Below are 24,960 nucleotides of genomic sequence, written 5' to 3' on the forward strand. Positions count from 1 at the left end.
TAAAATCCAACATTTTACAAGTCCTGAGCTATCTTTGACTACCACTATCAGCCCCAACTCCCACAGCCTTCATCACTGGAGCAGTAAAACATAGACAACATCTAGACTGTGTGACATTTATGTGCAGCAGAAAGTCTTCTAGCCTCGCTCCACCACTTGTTCCTATCTGGAACTTGGTTGGCTCTACAGCAACTGCTTTCCCAGGAAAGTCATGTGTGTAAAGAAGGGAAGTGGTGCTTAAGACAGACATGAAACCAAGGAGAAACTAAAAGCACTTTCAGTTTCACAATTGACAATACAAGACAGAGAGCACTGAAATACACATTGTTTAAGTCTGAAACACATATTTCAGTCTAAAGCATGTCATAGGATACATGAATATCTAAGTATACATCCTGGAAACATCTGATATTTTCAGGACATTTTGCTTCTTCAATCAAATTTATTCCAAGTTAGAAATGGCCCAATTTAACCAATGTGTACATTTTTTAAAAAGATGTAATTATAAGAAATTTCTAGTAGGTTTGAGAATGATTCTCTGAACCCAGAAGCTAAAGCTGTCATTTTTTTTCATGCGTAGGTGATAGGAAAACAGGGAGAAAAAAAAAATGTTCCGAGATATTTATTTTTAAGCTTTTCTTACAGCTCTTTTCACAAGTTGGTGCTATTCATACTGAGTGTTATAATCAAAAGGCCTAAATTCAAATATTGTGACATCTTATATAGCTATTTCTTTGTACATCTAAAATGAAAAGGTTACCCCACTGGATTAAGGGTATTAAAGAGTGGGTTTGCATACTGACTGTAAAATTAATATCTAAAAGCATTCATTAAATAATAAGGGCTGTTATCAGTCTGCTAATAAAAGTGTGGTCATTGTAATAAACTTCTGAAATGTCTTTGTTTCTCTTTATCTTTTACTACAGGGGGAAGAAAGTCTGAGAAAATCTGTTTGCTGAAAAGTAGCTTTATTTCACTGCAGCACTATTTACTTCAGGGACTTCCCCTGGGATTGTTTTTTTTTTTTTTTTAAATAATTTAAACTAAGGGCTGGGAAAGTACTTGCAATTGATAGTATCACTCATATTTGATGATAAGAAGTTAAACAAGAGTTTTCTGAGACTGGGCCCTAACATATCTCATTCCTTTCTTTGAGGCAGTTAAATCTGCACTGCCAGGTGAGAGGCAACATAGCTGCAATAAAATCAGTGTTACTACACAGACTCGCTTTTGCTGGAGTTCCAGATAATTGAAAGCACATGAGCTGTCCAGGTGACACCTGGGCATTTAACCAATGGCATTTTTGCTTTCACGGGAGTTAGGATATGAAGGTAAGATTCTGACTTATTTGTCCAGAATGTTGCCTTGTCTGTATAACTGGGCCATGTGAGCAGATTCGTTGGAGTCAAAAGGATACTTGAGTGAATAAGATCAAAGGAATTTGGTCCACAGGTCTGATCACTCATTTGGGGTGGATTAGAAATCACAGCACTCACGTTTTTACTGCTTTTGTCCAGAATCACTAGTATATGTAATCACGAGCTTAGCATTAATCACACAAGTAATATTCAAACGAGATAGACTCTGAAAATTAAGAATGTATCTCATGTTTTTCGAGTCAGTATTTCCAGCTGAATCTGCTGAATCTATTGATGCATAATGTAAAGCTCAGTGTATTCATAGCAAATATTTCCCATTAATTTTTTACTATATAAGTGAAATAACAGTATACAAACTAACCCCTATGAAAGGAGTCATAAGACAAAAGAGATGCTGAGAAATGGGGTAATAGTTTTTACAGTGAGTTTGGGACCATTCTACCAGATGAACAACATGCCCAAACAACAAAGATCTACTAAGACAACTGTTTTGTTCAGCCTTGTTATTCTTTGTCTCTTCTCAATCCTATTGATAAAGTTCTGTTTCAGATGTGAGCCAACACAGAGTGAAACTGAAAATGGTCACCTAATGCTCAGTTAAAAAGGAAAAAAACACACCATAAATTAAAGATAGAAGAGTAAATAGTTGTGGGGTTTTTTTTTGGTTTTTTTTTTTTGGGGGGGGGTTGGATGTGTCTAGGAATGAAACAAATATAAGGAAGAAGCTGACATAAATTTTAGACTGAATTAGTACTGGGGTCATGGAGAATAAAACTGATATTAACACCTCCACTTGGAGATCTCTGATCTCCACAAAATGGTTTGTGAGAAACTTCCTAGGTTAGCAGATACTTCCATCTATGAAATAATTTTTGAGGGAAAGCGTATACACATCTATTACCAAAAGTTTTCCAAGAAAAACACCCCAATTTTCTAATATACCTCATAATTAATTGCTGTACACATCAGAATAATGTATCTCCATTTGGTTCTTAGTATAATTTTTTTTATTATTTATTTCTGGATTTTTTATATGCAGTTAAAAATTTACCAAGTTTGCATTCAGAAAATAATTATCAATATTTATGATTTGTCCCATTTTTTCATAAATAAATTAGGGAAATAGAGCTTTTTAACAAGCTTTAGAATTACTATTACTTACAATTCATGATTGTACATCCAACATATGATACATCCAACATCCAGTGGTTTTGGTTTTTCATGTGATGGATCAAAACTCTAAAACTGTAAGACTTTTCAGTAAATGAATACAATGTGGCTAACTTTTTTTAATTATGAAAACAAACACTAAATCAGAAATTTAAAAGGTCTTCAGTGTTTTTGTTCAAGTTTCAACTTTAAATTTGATGAAATATTCAGGAAACATTCCTTAGAGAATGGCGTGCAAAAGTTCACGTGGCCTATTTTATTCCTTTTTCTGGGCTGCTTTCACCTTTTTCTATTAGTTTCTGTTAAAGCAGAGCACTTTTCGTACTACAGCCTCTAGCAATAAACCTCTTAGTGGCACTAAAAGCTTCAATAGACAATCTTTACTATCCCCATCAATCCTCTTTATTCTAATGAGCTGGATAGATGGGAAGCCTGTTCTTAAGTACTAGTGATCAAGTTATCAGTATGCAATTGGTTGTTCCTCAGCATATTCCAGGAGGGTGTGGCAGAAAGCACTTAATCATCTCTCTGGCATCATACCATTCACATGTGCTACTAACATGCAACTTAATATATATTTTTGTAGAATATTACTTGCTGTACTATAAATTTCTCATTGGCACCAATAAAAAACACTAGTGCAATTGGAATTCTTGGACATCTCTTTGCTGGGTAATTGTAACATATTTTAAGAATTCTACCTTTGCATTGTAGGGGATCTTGCAATTCTTTCATTCTTAAAAAAGTTGCTGTGCTTCTAGGTCTTTGTGAATAGGAAGATACAGGTAATATTACAGAGTAGATGATATTTTGTACACACCTTCACCTGACACAGCGTTAATATGAAGAGATAATAAACAAAAGCTAAAACTGGAACATCATTTAACATGAAAGAAGCCAAATACTATGTTTGGTGTCAGCAGTTAGAGAATCTGTCATAATCCTCCTACCAATCATTTATGTTTTCTCAGCTTTCTTTTGTGATAAATGCATGTATAAAATCATTATATTCCTTAATATCAAATACTTATGGAAATCCTCACACAGTATTTTAGGCTCAAAAGAGATATACTGGTATTCTAGAGACAGATCCTGACCCCAGTAACAATAAGGGACATAGCTTACCAGGCAAAGGCTCCTGATCTGCATAGAGAGCTGGCAGTTCCACACATTTTTCTTCCTTAGGGTTGAACCAGCAGTCAAAAGCTAAATACATTTCTTCCTTTGTGCCTGTGTGCTTCATATGCAGTAAATCTAAGTGCCATGGCTGTTTTAGCTCACTATGTGGGCCAGTTACCTGAACTTTGTATATTGAGCCAATATCTGCCAGTTCATCCTATGTGAGGAGAAAGAGAAGATGAATGGATCTCATTTTAATTGTGCCAGAGCAAATGTAGTTGGTAGCTGCATGCAACAGTTGAAAAAACTTCAGTAGTTAAAGAATTGGGGCAGATTTATAACTAGTACTATTTTTCCTCTTTCTAATCAATACATAATTGATTTAATAATGTGAATGAGGAGATGGAATGCTTGGGGTTTGATATCAGAGAAAAAGCAATAGCAGTCACTGCTAAAATTTGTACACAGAACAAGGCACAGTGTTCATATATATTACACTGATTCAATAAACTATTTTCAGGCACAGAAGCTTTGGTTGATTTTTAAATTTTTGAACACTCTTGGAAATATTTCTTACAACTTGTAATATAAAAATGGTGCAATTAACTATAAATTTGAAGGAGAACTAATCTAATTCTAAGAAAATATCCAAAAATTCCTCCATCTTCACTCTAGATTATATTCTCATATAGAAGCTGTGCATTAAAATCTTACATTCATGCTTGAGAAAAAAAATTCTACTTCTACTGGAGATAATACAGCATCTCTATGACATACCATTGCTTGAGTAAGTGAAGGTAGAGGAGGCTTTAGATACTGTAATTGTTGGCTTAAAATAATTTTTTTCCTCTATGGGTGGAAAAAAAGGGAGAAAACAGAAGTTGTCTTTTCCTCTTCCTATTCACTGTTTCTCCTATTCTTTCCTCTGCCCTTTCATTTCAAATACTGCCTAGGTAGTAGAAGTGCATGTGACTTGACTTCAGCCTTTCCTCTGGCAGGGTACTTCCAGTTTCACACTATGTTTTTGTATTTACCAGAGATTCTTGGAAAAAACTTAGGAAAACCTTATGAGTAATCCTTATTTTGTATCTTGTTTGTGGCTAATCTAGTCCGTTTAGTTCCTCTTTCGTTAAAGAAAAGTGGAACTTCAAAACCCAGACAATTATTTCTTTAGCTCAATCACCAAGAACAAAAAGAAAGTGATAATAATAAAAAAAAAAAACAAAACACAACAAAAAAACCACAAACAAACAAATAAAAACCACAAAACAAAACCTTCCAACCACAAACAAACAAACAAACAAAAAAGAAAGAGCAGTTTGTTCAGAGAAACACAGTGGCAGTGATGCATAAGTTACATGAAAGAAAATTAAACTTTCTGTAGGTTTCATCCCATTTATCAGAGAATCATGAAATCACTGAATATGATGAATTGGACAGGACCCACAAGATCATTGAGTTCAACTCTTATCCCTGCACAGGACCATCCTGAAGAGTCACACCATGTGCCCAAGAGTATTGTCCAAATGCTTCTTGAACTCTGTCAGGGTTGGTGCTGTGACCACTTCCCTGGGGAGCTTGTTCCAGGCCCAACCACCCTCTGGATGAAGAACCTTTTTCTAGTGTCTAACCTAAACTTTCCCTAACCCAACTTCAGGCCATTCCCTTGGGTGCTATCCCTGTTCCCCACAGAGAAGACTCCTCTGAAGAGTCTGACCCTCCCCTTCCCCTCATGAGGAAACAGTGATTCTTCCTTCCCCATCATCAGCCCCAAAAGCTCTACAGTATCCAATGATATGTTGTATGCTTACCAATTGCTTACTTTTGTGAGATCAACAAAACCTGTGAATCAGTACATGCGGCATGGTATACACTGTGATATGCTCCAAGAGACCAATTTGCTTACTGAAACATTCTCAGTATGAGACACCGGGAGGTTCTGCTCATTCAAAAACCCTTGTTAAAATGTTGCTATCTACAAACAAAAATGATTACCTGTGCCAAACCACACAGAGGACTTAAAAATCAATTTGGTAGTTTAGTTTAAAGAAACAATTTATCTCAGAATTAAGTGGGTTATTTGCTACATGATTCATAAGCTTTTCTTGCAATAGAGAAAGGTTGAAGTACTTTGATCTGCGTTGCTTTCCCCGTGACTTGAAGTGGGAACTTTTTGCAGCTCAGGTTGCCGTAAAAGATAAAAGAAAGGCATATTGGATCCTCCTCATTGCTCAAGTCGGATCCAGTGATATCCATTATCCAGAGACCAGATGGTTTCATGTTGATTTCAGGTAGTTTAGGACTAAGAGTCAATCTTCTACCTTTAAAATTTAGCAAAGAGAAAGGAAAGACGACAGCATGAGAGAATGGCATAATCTAGCAGGACCATAGCCTTTACGGTACACAAGCAAAGCTTCTTTTGCAGGTTTTGTTGTATCTATAGCAACTGTTCACTAAGAATAACACATCAATAGCTTTTTTTTTTTTTTTCCCAAGAATTTAACTGCTTAATGTTCTTTCTGTGTTTAGAATTTAGTTTCAAAGGCATTTTTTTGATGTCAAATGTATTTTCCTTGTCATGTTTGGAAGTAATTGCTAAGAGAACATTCTGTTACCTTTTAGAGGTCTAAGCAATTGTTCTCAAAAATGCAATCAATGTTACTAAAACTAATTTATCATTTAGGAGCACCAGCCAAATGTAGCATGTAGGCACCAATTGCAAAATGAACAATTCTAATGAACTTCACTCATAACTGGATCTTACCTAGCAGTATAATATGTACCGTAATGGTGTGACTGACAGATAACCTATAATAAACACACAAAATTATTTGCCAGATCCTCAGAAGATCAATATTACTATCTCCCTCTCTTTTTCTTCATTAATTACTGTTATTCTTCATTTTAGTTCTGTTTTAACTATTCTGGGGGAAAGGAAAATGATTTAATGGAGAGGAACAGCTCAGAAAAATGTACTTTCTACAACCCAGAAAAACCACACAACTGAATACCTGCATATCTATCGTGGACACCTTGTGTTTGTAAGTTATCTTACTCCCTCTGGACAAACTTTTGTAACTCATTTTCTTTGCACTGAATTGTTTTCATAGCATTGAAGGAAGAAATCTTTTACTAGTTCTAAAAGACTTAAGGTCCTGCTATAGGTGTTCTTTTGCCAAGTACATCCAGGTTTAGTTTTGCACAAATTGTGGTGTAATAGTAATTTTGAAATGAGCAGAAACTGAGCATACCAGAACTACACCTTTGTGCTGTGGTATAATACCTGTGGTATTATTCCTATTATTATAGGCTCATTTCACTGAAGTAACTTTTCTTTGGATTTCAAATGAGATCCCAAGCTGAAAAGTGATGTATTAAATTTAAGCTATTTATCCCCATGAGGTGCACATCCCAAGCTCCACTTTATATCTCTCTTTGCAATGTGCTATATTTCATTTGGAAAGCAAGCGTTTCATACACAGCAAATTGACAAGATGGAATTATATTAACTTTGACCTTACCAGATGAGGCTTTGCTATAACACTAAGAACAAACTAAAATTCACATTTTCAATAAAATGAGCATATTATAGAGGTCTGAAAGAGCTGTAGCAAAACATATATATAGAACAGTCAAATCAGTTTTGAAGAACTTACCAGTTGTTACAACCTCACAAACAGTGTCACATAAGCCCAGATGGGTATCAAGCCAGTTCCACAATGGAAAGACCCATTCTTTGTCTGAATCTTGTGATTCCTTCACTGTTACCATCTTGAGGTACATCCCTGCCCCATAGCCTTCCCCATCATGTCCTATGACCACTTTTTGTAAATGACTCAGAGAAACAGCTTCCACCAAAAATGAATCCACCTGAAAAACAGCAAAATACTCAATAAAACAGAATTTTGACCCAAATATTCTTGAACTTCAGGGAAAATATAGGTCTGGATTCAGCCAAGAGTTTAAAATTTGTGACTGCTTTTTTGTAATGTTTAACGTAACATCTCCCCTCTGAATCTAAGAAAGCACACACTGATTATACCTATAATTGAATCCTACATTCATCAGTAATGATGCAATGTAATTTCATTTGATCTTTGGACAATATGGATCATGGCATCAATCATTTCTTATTACATTAAAATGTAATATGAAACTGTCAACCTTCTGACAGTCAGGCAGTTACAACAAGAGTTTGATTCTAATCAAATCTCTATCTTTTGGGGTACTTCTAGATTCTAAAACTTATCATACAAACATAGATATATATTAACAGTACTAAAGAAAAGTCAGAAATCTAAAAAGAGTGTGTTCACTTCAAGATAGATGCTAAATTCTTCTCCAATAGTCAGAAAAGACTGTCGTTTTGTTTTCCTTACAGAATGAAGAAAAGAGTGAGGAATAGAGAAGAGGAAGTTGAGATGAAAGTGGAGAGTAAAAGACAAGAGATGGGAAGGGAAGCAGTATGGAGAAGGCAGAGGAAGACAAAAGAGAAGTAAACTCAAGCAGCAGTGGATGAGAACAGGGACCACAAAAGCAAGATAAGGAAAAATGTGAAATTCAAAGAAACAAATTACATGCCCCACTAAATTTTTACTTGTTTTGTAAGAAAGCCAGGTGTTCCGTATAAGGCCCAGCCTAGGGCCAGAGGGACCTGATGGTAGCTGGCAAAGGTTAGAAAGTTATGAACAACTGGAGCTAAACAGCAATGTCTAGGATTATAATTAACACCATAATTACAATAAAACATTATTTCAATAGTAGGAACTTACTAAGCTGGATGTCAGAGCAGTTAAAAAGAATATATTAGCAAACTGATCTCTAAAAAATACAGGAGTTGCCAGAATCCTATCCTATTTTTAAAATAATAATATTGAAGTAGATTTTCTGCTACTAACATTGAAAGTACTTCCATATGACAAAAAAATTTAATTTTTTTTCTAATAACAGTCAGAACTCAACAGCAGATTGTGAGTAGAAATTATTAACTTTGATAGTTAAGGTATTTTAGGACATAAATCTGTGCATGAACATAAATTGAAATAATTACAGCAGAGTGCTATCTTCTCTATAGAGGTATAGTTTTGAGAAATACACAGGAATGAAATTTAGAAATTCTTTCAGTCCATTAGTGATTCCACTTTTACCCTAACAAGTGCAGTATTAATTGTCTAATAAAATAATTTCACAGAAATTTAAACCTCTCCTTGACAACGTACATTTTAGCAGTTTTTTCAAACATCAATTTTCAGTAAATGAACCTCTAATAAGAAATTCTAATTCACAAGAGAAGAATTCTCTTGCTTTTGGTCATCTAGAAACACTGTTTTAATGTGCTTTCTCTTCTCTAAGTGGATTTTTTTTCTCTTGTCTAAACTTACTGACTAGACATTGAGTTGGCATTTCATGTGGGATTGTGGTTTCAGAAACATCATTGCCTTCAACAGTCTCACAGAAACTCCTGTAACTTACTGTGAATCACTGATTTTTTTAATTCTCTTTTACCTATGCTGTCCTAAAGTTGGAACAGAAGAAGTCAGAAGCATGATCACAGAGGTTCTTCCCAGTAATCTGCTTTGTATGTGCTCATGTGGAGCCTTTATTGTCATGTGGGAATGTTCTTCTACAATAACCAAATAACACCAAAATTGGTCTGCTGTGAATATCTGGATGATAAATTCTGTGAATGTTTCAAAATTTTTGCCTATCTGTAGCCAGATATATTCAGAGCAGGCATTAAGTGACACTTAAGGCAGTGCTAGCCCCTGCACATATAAGACCACATTTTTGTACCGTTACCTTATTTCTTTGAAATTTTCTTCCTTTTGTTAAAGATTTATGAAGTTTCCTCACACCTGTGTCCCCTCTTTTGCCATACAGAGTGATATAAACATCCGCAAAAGTCTCTGCTCCCCAGCGATCGCCAGTATGCACAGAGACAATATACTTATGGACTGTACAAAAAGAGGGGAAAAAAAAATAAAGCTGATTAAGTACAAGGTTTATTTAAAGTAAAACAGCAACAGAGAGTTAGACTACTGCTTGTTTTTATTTCTGCAGGTACCAAAAAATTCTATTCAGTGATTGTAATCCTAAGCTCAAAGAAGATTTTCTATTAATTTTCCTAGAAATTTGAAGGAAATTGGACTTTGGACAATTTAGACTTCTGTAGTTTAAACTACTAAAATCTAGATAAATTCTGTTCAGTTCTATTTTATTGTGCGAGATCTGGAAAATAAGAACTCATCTGAGTTAGTTCAGAGCCTGCCAGAAACTGAATTATCTTTGCAGTAAATAGTAACTAACACAGGGCAAAGAAGAAGAAGGTAATGCAAGTTAGAATAAGAGAGACAGATGTAACATAGCATCTGGACGCATGACATGACATACATGTACAAAAATTTTACAAAATGCACTCATTAAATTAAGGAAGGAAACTATAAACTCTTTGTCTCTATATTGCTCCTGTATAAATGAACTTCTACAGTCAGATTGGATTTTCTTCTGATGAAGATGTGAGAGACTAAAAAAAAGTTATTACCGGTTCAAAACAATTTGGTGGGGTGCAGGGTTCATTATTCAGTACTAATTAAATAGTAACTATACAACAAATCATTTCCATGGCTTTGAACACGTGCTTTTCTTTAAAAGTATAATTATACTGTTCAATTTTGCACACTGAGAATCAGGCAGAAGAGTTAGCAACTGTAAAACCCAATATGCAACTTAACTGCAAAATTAAAATTTCTTAAGTGGTCAGCATTCTTGCAGTGCATATATGAAGAAGGTTGCAATGGAGCCACCGAAGATATCAAATCCAGAGAAAGCACTGCATTATATCTGCGGCATCATTTTATTTTCAAGCAGTTAATTTACAGCATTTGTATCTTCTCAGTGGTTTTACCTGGTAAAGTTTTCTGGTCCTCGGTGACTGCAGGGAATTCTTTCACCAGCTCCTTGTCTTCTCTGAGCCAGCAGTTACAGTCAAAGTTCAGCACTTGTTTTGTGTGTAACTCTTCTAAGCGAAAAGACTTCAGATGCCAACCCTCAAAGCCTGGCACATCATCACAGCTGACTCGAAGCTTGTATATGTCTCCCAGATCTCCAGTCTCAACCTGCAACAAATAGCATGAGGAAGAATGTACTTTCAAGGCTTGTTCACTTACAGAGATTTTCCCAGATCCCTGTGTAGAATTCCTAAATTTAACATTAACCAATGGAAAAGTTGAATCTGAGGCTGGGATATGTGTGATGAGAGAATCAATCCTTCATTTTTTTGGTGGTATGATCATGGGTGAGATTTTCTCTCTTATTAGTATTATAAGCCTGATCCCTTACCTTCAGAGTGAGTTAAGGTTAAAATTAGAAAGACCTGTGCATTTAGGCTCTTTAGACAAATCTAACATAAAGCTGTGACCCTAACGGATAGAGAGAGCATTAGCTTACAATTAGAGGTTCTAGTATCAGCAGTCAAGTGAGGTATTACTTTAATGATGATTACTGAGAGTCTAGAATCACAGAATTATTTAAGTTCCAAAAGACCTTTAAGATCATCAAGTCCGGCCATTAACCCAACACTGCCAAGTCCACCACTATACTATGTCTCTGAGTGCCACATCTACACATCTTCTGACTGCTTCCAGGGAAGTACCACTCAACCACTGCCATGGGCAGTGTGTTCCCAGTGCTTGACAATCCCTTTGGTGAAGAAATTTTCAATGAATTTTAATTTTAATTTTAGGTGATGGAATTTTAGAAAGTTTTAACTAAATTCCCATTTGCTACATAATTTAGTTTAGAACATGACACTGCTTTATAACCAATTCTTTGTAAAAGAGAAGCGATATTGCTGTATAAAAAATAAATCATGAATGTCACAGAAATAACGCTGTAGGACAACACAGTTCTGTTCTCATACTACATATGGGAAATTTGATAACTGGTTGATGACTGTGAGCTTATTAAACCATCCAACCTAGAGCTGTGGAAACTGGGAAGGTTAAACTACATGAAGTGCTAATGATCTGCATGACCTTAATCACTGCTTGATAAGTTTTACGAACAGTGGCAGCCTTTCACCGGGAAACTGCAAGAAGGACAGGGTGGGAAGTGTTTTTTGATTGAAACAACACAGAACTGTAATTTTTAAAAGGCAACAATTATTTTTAAGAAGCATCAAAGCAGGAAATGTTGCCAGTGGCCTTGTTCTCCTCCTATATTGTTTTGGGTTTTTTTCTCACACCAGTCACAACATAAGATTTGGTGACTTTCCAGGAAGTAAATCCTTTGTGCACCCTATAGCATCATAGCAACAAATTGAAGTTAGACTTACACAGTCATGTCCTGGGATTAGCAGTATCAGCAGCAGATTGGCTCCTAAAATAGAACTCAGACCTCCTAATAGATGATTTATTCTGCTTCTCAACAGACCTCTGAATTTGACAGCCCTTCACTGCTGACCTTGCTGGCTTAAAGGTAGTTCATGTGTATTTGCATAGTGGACATATACATGTAGGGAAGCATCAGCTACCTTATTCTTACTAGAGAGGAACCATATAAAAAATGTGGGTTTGTAATTTTGGGAGAGTTGGCCACCATCATTAATAATTGTTATGCAAATAAGAAATATTAAAACATCAGAGTATGAAGAGGAACTGAACTGAACTGAACTGAACTGAACTGAACTGAACTGAACTGAACTGAACTGAACTGAAAATAAAGCAACTTGCCCAAACCATTTTACAGGAACTTGAACTGTTTATGATGTAGAACTTATGAAGAGAGGCCTTTGGTAGGAAGGAACTGCATTTGTTGACTTAAAAGATCCCTGCCGGTCTGAATTTCTCAAGGTAAGTGTTATAAATGATTGGCATGCCACACCTACAAATTTTCAATATTCAAGACATTATTTTTAAGGACCAGGGAAGAAATGCATCCTATTGTCTATGTGACAGCCCCGAGGCTGCATGGAAGCTCTCAGCTCCTGATCTGTAACTCCATAGCACTCATAACAGTCACACAGCACCAGTTTTACACTGAAGAGGGCATCAGAGTTGTCCTCCCTCCAAAACTACCCTGCCCTGCCTGTCTGTACACATTCCTGCTTACAGAACTTAAGGCTGTTCCTGACTTGATCTCCACTGCTGCACTATGAAAAAGGAAATACGTGGGCAGAATTTCATGTCAAGATCTTTTCATTCATGCTGTCTGTGTTGCAAAGGATATCATTAGCTGTGTATCATTAGCTATGGTGGACTAAGTGAACTAATTCCTTGTAAAATATGCGTTCCACCTTATTAAGCTGAATGGGAATTATTTGGGTTCATTGAGAGGAGAGTGCACAGGTTCTTCACTCATTTAAACTATGATCCTTTCACAGGCAGCAAAGTTGTTGCTTCCTCTCTTTCAGAACCAGACTACAGACTTTTAAAATTACAGCCTGCAGATTTTCTTTCTTGTACTTGGACCCCCATGACTGTATCACACAGCTACTCTAAATGCTGTGAACAACTTATTCCACAAAGCTCTCTGTTTGGGAGTTGCAAAAGTACAGGACTTGGTTATTTTTATGTGACAAGGTCAGCTGTACCTCACATTTTACTTTGTCTTCTGCTAACCAAATTTGAAATTCTCTTGGTTCCAAGTTGCCATAAATATGTGTGCTAAAATCCTTGTAGGACATGCACAGATGAGATATATAAGAAAATAATCCCATAATACAGGACAGACTATTTAAAAACCACAATTGTCCCTTTTGTTTATAGAATCGCAACTTCATTTATTTCTGTGACTCCCTTTGAACCAGCAAGCACTAATAATACAGTTTATGAATTTGAAATTAAACACTATTTTCAACTGAGTTTATTTGACATTTCCCTTTTTTTCACACATTAGGTTTTTTCCCCTACAGTTTTGACCAGTATTAGTCTTTTTTGTTCAGCTCCATCACTGCAACCCAGTGCTACCATTACATCATTCTTGTAATCCTTTTCTGAGCAATTTAATATGAACAGTTATTCTTTGGAATATGACATATTGTCTTTGATCCCATAATTGTCTTTTCCTTCCATCGATGGCTATTAATTGATGTAACATGAACTTCGAAGCAGAGACAGACCTATAATCCGTCACAAAGTATATATCCAGTGAATATCCTTGTTTTAAATTTGTAGACTGTTTGCAAGAGGACACTTTACCTTGTTCTAACCCTGCTGATCTCATGCTCTCATTCCTGAACCGTGGCAATTTCCTAATTAATGTTTCCATATTTGTTTCTTCTGAGCAGTTTTATGTAATATTCAGAAACTGAAACTTTAGATGTGATTTTTCATATACTAAACAACACTATTTTTTCTATTACATGACTGAAAGGAGCATGTCTCATAATCAAGAGACGGCTCTGACAAAGCCACAGGACTTTTAAATATCTCAGAGACAGGTAACTAATGATCAGAGAATTTCATAACATTTTAGATCTTTTATTTTTGACTCACACAGGGTTTCTCAAAAACATCATGGCTAATGTAATTAAAGCTTTGTAAATTTTACTGTTTGGGGGCAAATTTAAATTAGATTACTTTTAATTATTTTCAGCTCTTTTCCCTGTTAAAAAAAAAAAAAAAAAGGAAAGAAAAAAAAAAAAAGGAAAAAAACCCCATAAATTATTCTAGTTAATAAGGTTTGGTCAAACCACTCTAAAATTCAGATGAAGAGCCTTCTGTCATATACCCCAGAAATCCTGCTGCTTGTTGTTTGGAGCATCATCTCATACTGTGTCAAACACATGGAGTATTGTATTATGTGATTTGAAACTTTCTGTCACCTCATGGTTCTTAACACAAAATAAATTCCATACTTACTGTGTATTTACAAACAGTCCTACTTGCAGAGCTCTGCTGCTCATTTTGTACTACCTGTGCTAGTGTTTTGAAGAGTAGTTTTAGGGATCCCAGTCTCACAATCTGTCAGTTGATGTATCTTCGTGTTTTATGTTTCTCTGAATAAGAGAATGTGCACAATACACCAGGACTCTCCAAAGACATGTTCTGACATGTCTTACTCTGCATGCAACCAAGAAACACAGATGACTGAGAGAAAGATCTATATACTTTACAAATCTACTTATTCCATGTGAGAACAACAATTGATTTTTATCATCGCCAGACTATCAAGGACAAAAACTTTTACTACTGCACTCATTTCTTGCTGTGCTTCAATGCTAGAACTCCCATAAAATCTCATAACATTGACACATTCACCTATTTCTAAATTTAGTTTTTAAAAATAAGGTGTTCTAATTAAATCTATTCTTATTTAAGCAGCTCAAACACTATGCTATGGATTTCTGAGACCACTGAAACCCAACTGTATCTCATAGCATGCTGACATTTTCTCTCTTTTAATTTATTCCTTATGCTTGCTATGTGCAATTAAACTACACCTGTTCTTTCATAGGATTTGGTTGGACATATTTTGGATTGAATAATTATTCTGAATATGATACACATCTGTGCATATACTTGTGTGAGAGCACCTGGAAAATCAGGAATTTAGATGCCTTTCTGTCCTCAGTGTGCAATAAACATATCTCTGAGACCAAAATTAAGCTTACTCTCTCAAAACTATATGAGTTGCTTATAGCACATAACCTGTTGTTCTTTTTACTGCACTATATTGCTAAGGATGTTTGTCTAGGACCAGGATCTTGGGGAGAGGTTAAAAGTTCATTTACTCCTGCATGTTGAAAAGCTGAATTCACAGCTTGTCCTCCTTGTGATATGCTCATGTCTCCAGCCTGCTGCTACAGTGAGAAAACATGAGCAAAGCTTCTACATTCTTTTGCATGGTCTTAGTAAGAACAAAGAAATGGAGAGCAAGAAGAAACTGGATTTATTAGCTCAACCACCTAAGGAAGATGGGAAGTTATTTATGGAGATATCTGTGAATCCCCAAATGACCCTTTATATCAGACCTGCTTGTTCTGTAAGCTATGCTGTAAGTAATGCAGCAAAGAGATAAAATGTCATGCACACTAAATAAGGCTCAAAGAGTATTAACTCCTTCATACAAAGCAATAAAAACAAGGACACAAATATCTGTGGGGAAAATATAAACACTAAGCCAAAGCCAATCCAAAGTCTGAACAAGCATTCACAAAGCTGCTGGGGTGGAGGGGTAAGATGGATAAGGTACTGTGGTGTCTAGAATGGTGGACTACGAGGGACAACCATGACTGACACAGAGCAATACTAATTTCTCCTAGTGTGGTACCAATCATTGAAGTTAGGCAGCCTTAAAGAGGAATACGTGACATTTGGGAAATTACCAACTTGTTGGGTGCAGCAAAGGTCTGCTTCATGCAATGATGCTTCCCAAAATTCAGTCAGCTGGTGTGGTTGCTCCATAGATAGATTCTGCCTCTACTGACCTCTTTAGTTCGGAAGATTCTTTTGTTGCTCAATGTGTTTCCTGTGTGTTTTTTGATAAGCAGCTGCTTTCTTGTCTTTAAGAAATGCCATTTATCTTCTCACTTACTCCCCATAAAGTTCCTAAATTGCTTTAGCTTGTTATTTAAACTAAAAATTCAGCCTGGATCAGGTCATTACAATGATGCTTTGACATAATTTTCTAAATGTACTCTTGCCATTGTTTTCAGAATGTTTATTGCAGCCATTGAAAAGTCTTTCTGAGCTGTATAACACTGACTTGAATTCCAAACTATTTGTCTCATCTTGCTGTCTAGAAGCTGCCAATCAACAGAATTTGCAGTGACTTAGCTTAGAAAGCCAGGATAGAATCTGAACATTAAAAAGATGTCTCAGATGAATTCTCTCAAAGCAGCAGCATGGATGTCAGGTGTACAGGTGGTCAGGACTGTGTTAGGCTTGATTTTAATAGTGGCCGTATGTAATCTATTGCTGCAGAGTTCATCACACTATATATGCATGAATGCATTCTCCAGTGATTTATGATTATACAGAAAAATTCTCTGCCTGTTGGCCTGAGAGACAGAACTATCTTGGGGGAGAGTGGATACTAGTTTACAAAGATGGAAATAAAGGAAAGAAAAGCCCATTGAAGTCCCCTGGGAATGCTGCCAAATCCTTCATCTTCTGCATTCACAAATAATTATATATTGCCTTTTGAATGAACTTCAACTCAGGAATCTTTAGGGAATTAGAAAAAAATGCAAGATGAGCTGGCAAATGCAATAAATTACAAAAAAGGGTCCATTTTTCTGCCCTTGAAGGCACTGAAAATTCAAAGAGAATACTGGAGCTTGCTATAGTAGAACAGGACTACCAGCAGGAGATGACCCAAGACCTAAACTCATGTCATTCCATCTTTGTAAATAATTACATATTTTTTTCCCAAAGTAACGTTATATATATATATGATGTTAGTTTTGTACACACACACAGAGATATATATAGAGATATATATATATATATATAGCTCACCTAGATGGCAATGTCATGGTAAGGTCTGTGTAGTACTGTATATTTATGACTTACAGTGAATTCATCAGTTGCTCTGGGCAGAAAGCACACATAGCCAGGGGTTTGTGGAGAAAGCAGAAGCTCATCACTTTTGCCCTTTGAGCCATAAATCACAAGGGTCCTCTTACACTCCTGTGGCTCTGGGGAATCTCCATCTGTTTTAACCTGCACTCTCCACCGTTGTGCTAAATAAAATAAAGACATCTTTAATATCACTGTATCAATTAAACATTTTTACTATCAATGGTAGAGACCAACAGATACCTTTGTTACTATTGCAACAAGGAATTTAAATATTACCATGAACTTACATCCTATTTAATAAAGATAGACTGGTAGACATTCTTTCTCTTGAAAATAACTTAAACTTGATAATCACAAGACAATTGTCAAAGTGGGTATGAAAGCAGAAATTAACACTAAGGAAACAGGAAAAAGACTCTGCCTAGGTTGTTGTTGGGGATTTTTTTGCATTCTTTATAACAAAATGGTTGCTTTAATAAGGTAATTATTCTAATAAATTTCAGTTCTTAGAATGTTCTTATGAAAAGGAAAACTAACATTCTGAAAGACCTGTATGTGGTCTTTTTGTAAGACCTGCTGACTAATACACTACTTGTTAAGCAATTAAACTTCCATCTCTTCTACCATTTTTCTAAGCTTCTTTGTCATGTTCAGTCTACTCATTTGTCAGATCAGATTATTCACTAGGGTTGAATACAAAATTTAGGGAATTCTGAAAAGATGTTTGCACTGACCTCAGCTCATGGCTTAGGCCTTTCAGAGATCATTTTTTTGGTATATGACCTGTACTCATAACAGTGTTAGAAGTCCAGAAGGCAACTGAGAAGCTATTCCATGTGTGGGAAAAATACAGTGTTGTAGATGGACAGTATAGGTTAGGAAGTTACTTAGTGCTTGAAGGTAAATCATCCTCCGAATTCAAATGAATTATGTATTGAAAAGACACTTGATCCTGCTTAGCAAAAGGAACTTAACAGTGGAAGGAAATCAAAAGTTTATGTTTAGAGTGTGGCCAGTACTCTTATAATATGATAATTTGTTAATGGGATTAATATAAAAGAGAACTATTTCATGTTTGTATGTAAGCCTACAAAACAATATGTTGATAAAATAAATTTTAGAATCATTCAATGAAGAAATAAATTGGATGTGATTTTTTTTCTTACAGTACTGTGTGCTTTTTTCATACCTTTTTTTTCCTTCTTCTGCTTTGAGATGGAGACTGGATGAAAACCTGAACTGGTTTCCCTGATCTATAATTTTCCTTTTTTTTTCCACATTTTTTTTCTTTAGTTAGTTCTATCTTTCTGCTTTTTATAGAACGTGTTTCTGCATTACATCTGACTGTTCCCTGACTCTTCTGGGCTCAACTACAAAACAGCAGGCAAATACACATCTCACAGTTAGTCTTCTCAGTAACACACTAGCTGAAAGGATCCTTCCATCTGAACTCCTTTTTTGAGGTCATTTCCAGCAATGAGTCAGATGTAGTGTATGGAAGATCCACACTTTGCCTAATGAGGAACTTTTGCTGTTTGATATATGTGCCAGCTTTGAATTTTATCTCCGTGTGCCAGGTTGGCATGTGGTACTCTTCAGGGTGTCACACTTGGTGAAGTCAAGCATGGTTTGAGCTTTTGCTGTTCCTGATCACTCTGAGGGTTTATGAGGAGCTTCAAATTTTTACAAAGACTTCCAGCGTAGCCCTGAATCTCTTATCCTGTCCAACCATGCCCCATTTTGAAGGCTGTCCCAGGAACACAGCAGAGAGAAAATTAAGATAATTTTGTATTTCTATGTTTCCCAAATGAGCTTTTTTTCTGTCTTTGTAAGATCCCTCTGCTCCAGGAAATAGTTATTCCTAAGTTAAGAGAAAGCACAGATGCATAACTGCCTGTTCCCTCCTCAAAGAGGCAGCACATTCAGAGAAGGTATTTTGGGCAAGGTGATTTATTTTAATTAATAACCATGATTGTGTTTTTCATTATTATTTCGGAAGAAAAGCTACGACACCAGTTGGGAGTTTTCCAAAAAATAAATCAGTGGTTACAGATGTAAGGCCTCTTAGCATCTGTGACTCTTTTTTCTCCTACATTTACTTTTAATGCTTCTACAGTTTGGCAACCGAGCTAACCCAGACTGACTGCATCTTCTTTCAGTTCAGCAAATTCATTTAACCTGCTCATGCCAGAATAAGAAAAAAATAATCTGTTGTCTAATATTCTATTCGCTTAGGCAGCTCCTTGGAAAGGATGGATACACCAGCCAGGAGATTGATGCCAAATATTTATTGTGTTTCATAGTTTCTCTAGGAGTGAAGTTCTGAAAATCAGATAGCTGGGCTTGAGAAGGTTATTTTGTGCAGCCACATATCACTAAAAAAGAGACTTTTCCCCTGATATCACTGAACTGTGTTAGCTTCCTTTCAGAGTGATTATTGTGTTAGTGTGTTATTGTACTCTTGGCTAATGTGAAAAGCCATAGCCATTTACTCTGAGAATCAGTGTGAGAATCGCTAAAATGAATAGTAGGGAAAAAACAGAATCCTGTGAAAAGGACCTCAGAATTGTCTCTTTTTATAATGATATAATCAAGGATCTGATTTCACATTACAGAGATCTATCCAGGGATATGTTAGAAGCAGGGGTCATCTGTTGACTTTCAGAAATTAAATGGGGTAAGTCATAACAATTTCCTTCCAGAAATTCTTTTAACCACTAGTCTGGAACCTGAAAGTTCCTCCAGTAAAAGTGTGAAAATCGAACCTGCAATGACTTCTGCATGTAGCAATCTGGGCATGGTAAAACATAAAGTCAACAATTCATAGTATAATTCAGAAAACAGAAAAAGAATGGGTTATCTTCAAGTTTTTAAAATATGAGTAATTTATGTATTTTTAGAGGATTGCCAAAACTTTTCTAAAAATATATTATTCCAGCTAGGTTTTGTTGTTTTTTGTTTTTTTTTACTCTGGTGTTTTTTGGTCTTAAGACCTAGGATGACATTCACACTTTGCTGGATGCAGGAGTAAGCTGTTTATTTCCTGGACATTGTAGAAATTTGTATTGCCTTGAGGCAGAGCAGTCAGTCTGCTTAATTCTTTTTCTTAGGGATTTCTACCTCCATTTGGAAATACATATTGTCTATGCTTTTTAGAAGCAGGACCATTCCACTTAAAATTTGGGAATTTCTGTGATTATTCTTAGTCTATTAGTGAGTGCTTGCACAGTAGGGAATAATTTTAAAACAGAATTAGTCATGGCAGTATTTACCGAGTATTTTCTCTTTTCTTGAGAATTTTCTGTATGCCTTAATACCAACAACTTTGCACAACACAAGAAGAGCCAACCTAGAAATACCTATAAACTGAACTCTGTTCGTTGATGTTGAACCACACTTCATTCACCTCCCACAAAAGCCCAAAAAACCGCAGGACACCCTACTGGAATCACATTACAAGAACCCAGTTCCTTTTAACTGGTGCAGTGGGGACAGCATTATATGGGGACAGCACAATATAATGTGTCTTGACTTCTTGCTTTGAGAGAAAATCCTTTCCTATGTGTGAAACTCCATCTACTTTGAGGCAGAAAAGGAAAATAAATAGAGAAAATGGAAGGAGAAAGTAGTAAAATATCCTTACAATATGGAAAACTTTTAGAGAGTGCTGTAAAGTTCCATTCTCCCTCAAATCAACTTTATCATTTGAGAGCTGAGAGAACTTGTCTGCTTTCTCTACTAGGGCAATACACTTCCTCTTCTTACCTTGCATCAAATATACAAGGAGTAATCAGAGGAATACAAATAAATCTATTCCTATTCCTGACTTGCCAGAGCCTCTCTGCAGTCTACAAATGTATAAAGGTTACTGAGGAAACTTGATATGGTTTTGGCAGAATCCATAACCAGCAGCAGCAATCACAGAGATCTGGGATTTAAGCTTCTTTAAAGTTGGCATAATGGCAGCCTGGCTGACAAAGGACAAAGAGCCCTCAAGTAACCTCTCTGGCAATGATGACTTTCAAAGTCTACTCTTTGGCTAGGTGGTTGAACAGGTTACCAGCCCCATCCAAAGTGAATGAGACTTCTGACCTTCAGAGTGACTTATAAAAGTATTTTGTTCTGTAAGCTTTGCTTTAGACCTGGCCTAAGGACATTGATCTAATCCTGAAAATTGCCAAACAACACTGAATTACGCCAATCAACTTTTTATGACTTTCTTTGAAGCCCACTTGCGGACTGCAGCTCATACAGAGTATGACCACATGAATGCCTAAAATATTGTCTCCCTAACATCAGGACTGCTGCTTGCCCCTTGTTCAGTAAAACTATATTATTACAAAAAATTTTGCTTTCACTCTGAATGGCTCTGCTTCTCACTACTGTACCATATGAAATATTCACTGCTACAGATGCTGGGAGAATTGAAGACAATTATTTTTACTTCCAAGACTCTCCATCTCTGCAATGTTCTCATCTTCTCTTATCAGCTCTGACTTAGGCACTGTATCATGATGGACTGACACAGAACTGAGTACAAGATATCTTTCCAAACCTCTGGTGGTTATTACCCTCCTATAAAGCTCAGAAATGCGAGGTCCATGGGATCACTAGAATGACAACACAAATTAAATGGTGAAAATCCTGAAATCAGTCCTACTCATGATCTTTTTCACATAAGGCATAAAAGTCCATTCTCTCACCTATTTCAATTCCTCACTGGAATGAGCCCCTGGGTAAAACAAAGATGGCTGAAGAGCAACTCAAGCCAAGCTGACATATAACTTCCTAAAAATGTTCTTCTCCTTTATAATTTTATAATAACTTTTCAGAACCTCTGATCTCAACTGTCTCTGGGTCCTACTGGACATCTTGACAGTGTGACATATCAAAAGCTGATTAAGAATAAGCCACTCCTTTCTTCTCATACCCAATATTTTGAGCCTAACCACTGCTGACACTCAAGGGACTGAGCAGCCTATGCATCTGTGCCTGCTTATTATAACGTAATGAAGAATGAAGCTGCACTGGGAAAAATTTGAATTGGTAGTAAAATATAGTCTCTTATCTGAACATAAGGTGAAATAGATATTATGGTTGCCTCTCTGAACGGTACACTTAGCAGAATGTAGAATCCAAAATCCTACTCCAAGTCACTCGTGAAATTAACTTTCTATGTGGGAAAGCCTTTACTTACCTGATTTCATCAGTCTCCTTTTGTCAAAGTTATGTTGCCATGGAACAATAAAACTGTTGGCTAAACTGTTTGATTGAATGCAAATCATTTGATTTTCACTGAAACTGGAATTAGATTGAGAGACTAGGACTCACTCTACAGAAGGTAAGTCACTGTTTTAAGAGACAAATGTAAAAACTACATTTTTTAGTTTAGTTTCTCCATAAAATGCCAAGGCATGGAATAGCCATTTACAGTTAAATGTTCATAAAAATATTTGTGTCAGTCTGTGTCTCTTTTCTGGTTAGGAAGAAATGCAGAGATGGTATCTCAAACACCTGGGAGGAACTGGTGTATTACATTGATGAGATTGTAACTATAAAACCAGAAAGCTAGGTGGGTAGTTTTTTGTTAATGGTTTTTTTATTAATTCAATCAGATTTAGTCAACTGAATGCATATTCTACATTTAGCTTCTCTAGGGGATTTGGAGTTTAAGCTGCATTATTTCTGGCTACTTTGGAATTTTGACCTGAAAATGCTTCTACTGACACTTCACAACACATTTTTCAACTTGCTGATGTTTGCCAGGGGACCTGTCCCAAAGTATTAAATGACAGTGGCACTGGGGTAAACAAAGCAACACTTGAACCTCTTCTCAGAGGAATTCCTTGTTGATTTCAGGACAGAAGAGTAGAAATATGAAGAAAACAAGAAACAGTTTTTCTCAATTGGTTATCAAGGTCTAGTCCCTTCTGCAGACTCTTGCCAGACAATTTCTCTTTTTGTTCACACAGCTGATATGCAGTATAAAACATATACAAATGAGGTTACTTGCTTACATTTTTGTCACAATACTGATTTGCAGGTTAAATTCAAACAGCAAAAACTGTTATATAGAAAACACTGGCTAGAAAAAAACTCTTGCCTTTGAGGAATGCCTTCATTGAACTGCTGTCCTCTAATATATGAACAGGAAAAACAATTGTGAATGAGCTTTATTATCACTTTTCTTCTTAAGTTATGGTCTCATCTGGAAGAGTTCTTCTTAATAACTGGACATTAAGCCTATAATATAGTGCTATAACACAATCTTTTTTTTTTAACAAAATACTTACCATTAGCAGTTAGCTCCCTTTCAGTTTTCCCATCATCTTGACATTCATCTAACCATCTTTCATTGCAAAAACAAAAATAATAAGATTAATAAAAACTCTTAGTATATTATATGTGAACTGACCAACAGTATTTTTATACTTTGTTTATCAAATTACACCTTGAAACCTAGATCAAAGTTTCTTTTATACATTTATCACAGTTAGCCTTACTGATATTAGAAAAATTTGGTTCAACCTGCTCCAGGCAGAGAAATTTTCATTGTAAGTGTGTTAATACTGTAGTACTATATGAAGTACCTTATATAAAATGCTAATTATTTACTGGTTCAGAGATTCAGCTGTATATTTGAAGGGGTTATATAACCTGCAGCAATAAGTTATATTCATTGTACTGGCTGATAGATAAAATGATACATAAAACCTGCCAGTCTGGAAGTTTCTAAAGTTTTTGCAGATCTGCAGAAATAAACTGAACTTCTCATTTTACTTTTCTTTTAAACTGATGAATTTCAGCAGCTTTCGTGCAATATCATTTTACTACAAGCATACATCCATACTGCTTCAGTTGATCTTCCTTGCTCAAATAATAACCCTTCATGACCTTCAACAATCTCACTTATTTAAAAATAAATAAATATGTGCTTACTATGAGCTTCTATTCTATTGACTCCATATTGATTTTGCATTTGTTTGAACCCAAGGATCCATAATATATTTCACTTCTTATATGTAACAAAATCTGTGAATAAATCTCTTATGCATGAAGTCTGAACACTCTATTTTAACTAATGTTGTAATATATACCTTGATTAACTTTTGAGACCTATCTCCTCATTCTGTCCTAAGAAAGAAAAGATCAGTAGTAGTTTCTAAAAATAGAAAGCAAACTTTGATACATCACCAGCACACTTACACTGCAGGCAAACAATGACAATATTCCTCTGGTTTTAGGTGTAAAGTCCCTAATCTTTTTCTAAGATCTTAACAATTTCCTTTTGAAAAGGTGGCCCAATGTTTTTATTAAATATTCCACCCTTCAGAGAAGTATCATAAATTCTCCTTGTATTTAAAGAATCTATTCTCTCATTCATCATGTGCTTCCAATAACCATCTTTAATGCCCACCAAACCATTTTAAAAGCCTAATACCAAAAAGAAAAGTTAAACCAATAACCTTATCATTTGAATAATAGTCCTAAGAAGAGTAAATGGTTCTTAGCTAGTCATTTCCAGGAACTTTGCAAAATGAAACCCTGTGGTGTTTTTTTGTAAACAGGTAGGATTCCTAGAAGAGGAGAGCTGTCTACTAAACCCCTGAAGATTTCCAAGACTTAAAGCGCAATTCCCAAAATAACATAAAAACTGTTTTATCTATGTAACCCAAACTTTTAAGTTCTGGAAACCACATACTACTGAATATAATTATCTGGATCGAAATCACAATTCTTCAAATTATTTCTATTGCATTAAAAATACT

General features: G+C 35.7%; 1 protein-coding gene across 1 annotated transcript in view; it reads right to left on the minus strand.

The window, feature by feature from the left end:
* The window catches only part of RP1 (RP1 axonemal microtubule associated), a 171,464-nt gene that overhangs the window by 58,506 nt on the left and 87,998 nt on the right, over window positions 1–24,960 (minus strand). The window contains exons 30-37 of the mRNA XM_050322391.1: window positions 23,485–23,540; window positions 23,295–23,327; window positions 17,183–17,352; window positions 10,573–10,783; window positions 9,468–9,622; window positions 7,325–7,538; window positions 5,799–5,989; window positions 3,675–3,885 (exon numbers count right to left, since the gene is read on the minus strand). Of these exons, the coding sequence (XP_050178348.1) occupies window positions 3,675–3,885; window positions 5,799–5,989; window positions 7,325–7,538; window positions 9,468–9,622; window positions 10,573–10,783; window positions 17,183–17,352; window positions 23,295–23,327; window positions 23,485–23,540 (1,241 nt within the window). The remainder of the gene's footprint in view (window positions 1–3,674; window positions 3,886–5,798; window positions 5,990–7,324; window positions 7,539–9,467; window positions 9,623–10,572; window positions 10,784–17,182; window positions 17,353–23,294; window positions 23,328–23,484; window positions 23,541–24,960) is intronic.

Source organism: Myiozetetes cayanensis, unplaced genomic scaffold (assembly GCF_022539395.1).
Source record: "Myiozetetes cayanensis isolate MyiCay16 unplaced genomic scaffold, myiCay2020 scf1, whole genome shotgun sequence".
Classification (NCBI taxonomy): domain Eukaryota; kingdom Metazoa; phylum Chordata; class Aves; order Passeriformes; family Tyrannidae; genus Myiozetetes; species Myiozetetes cayanensis.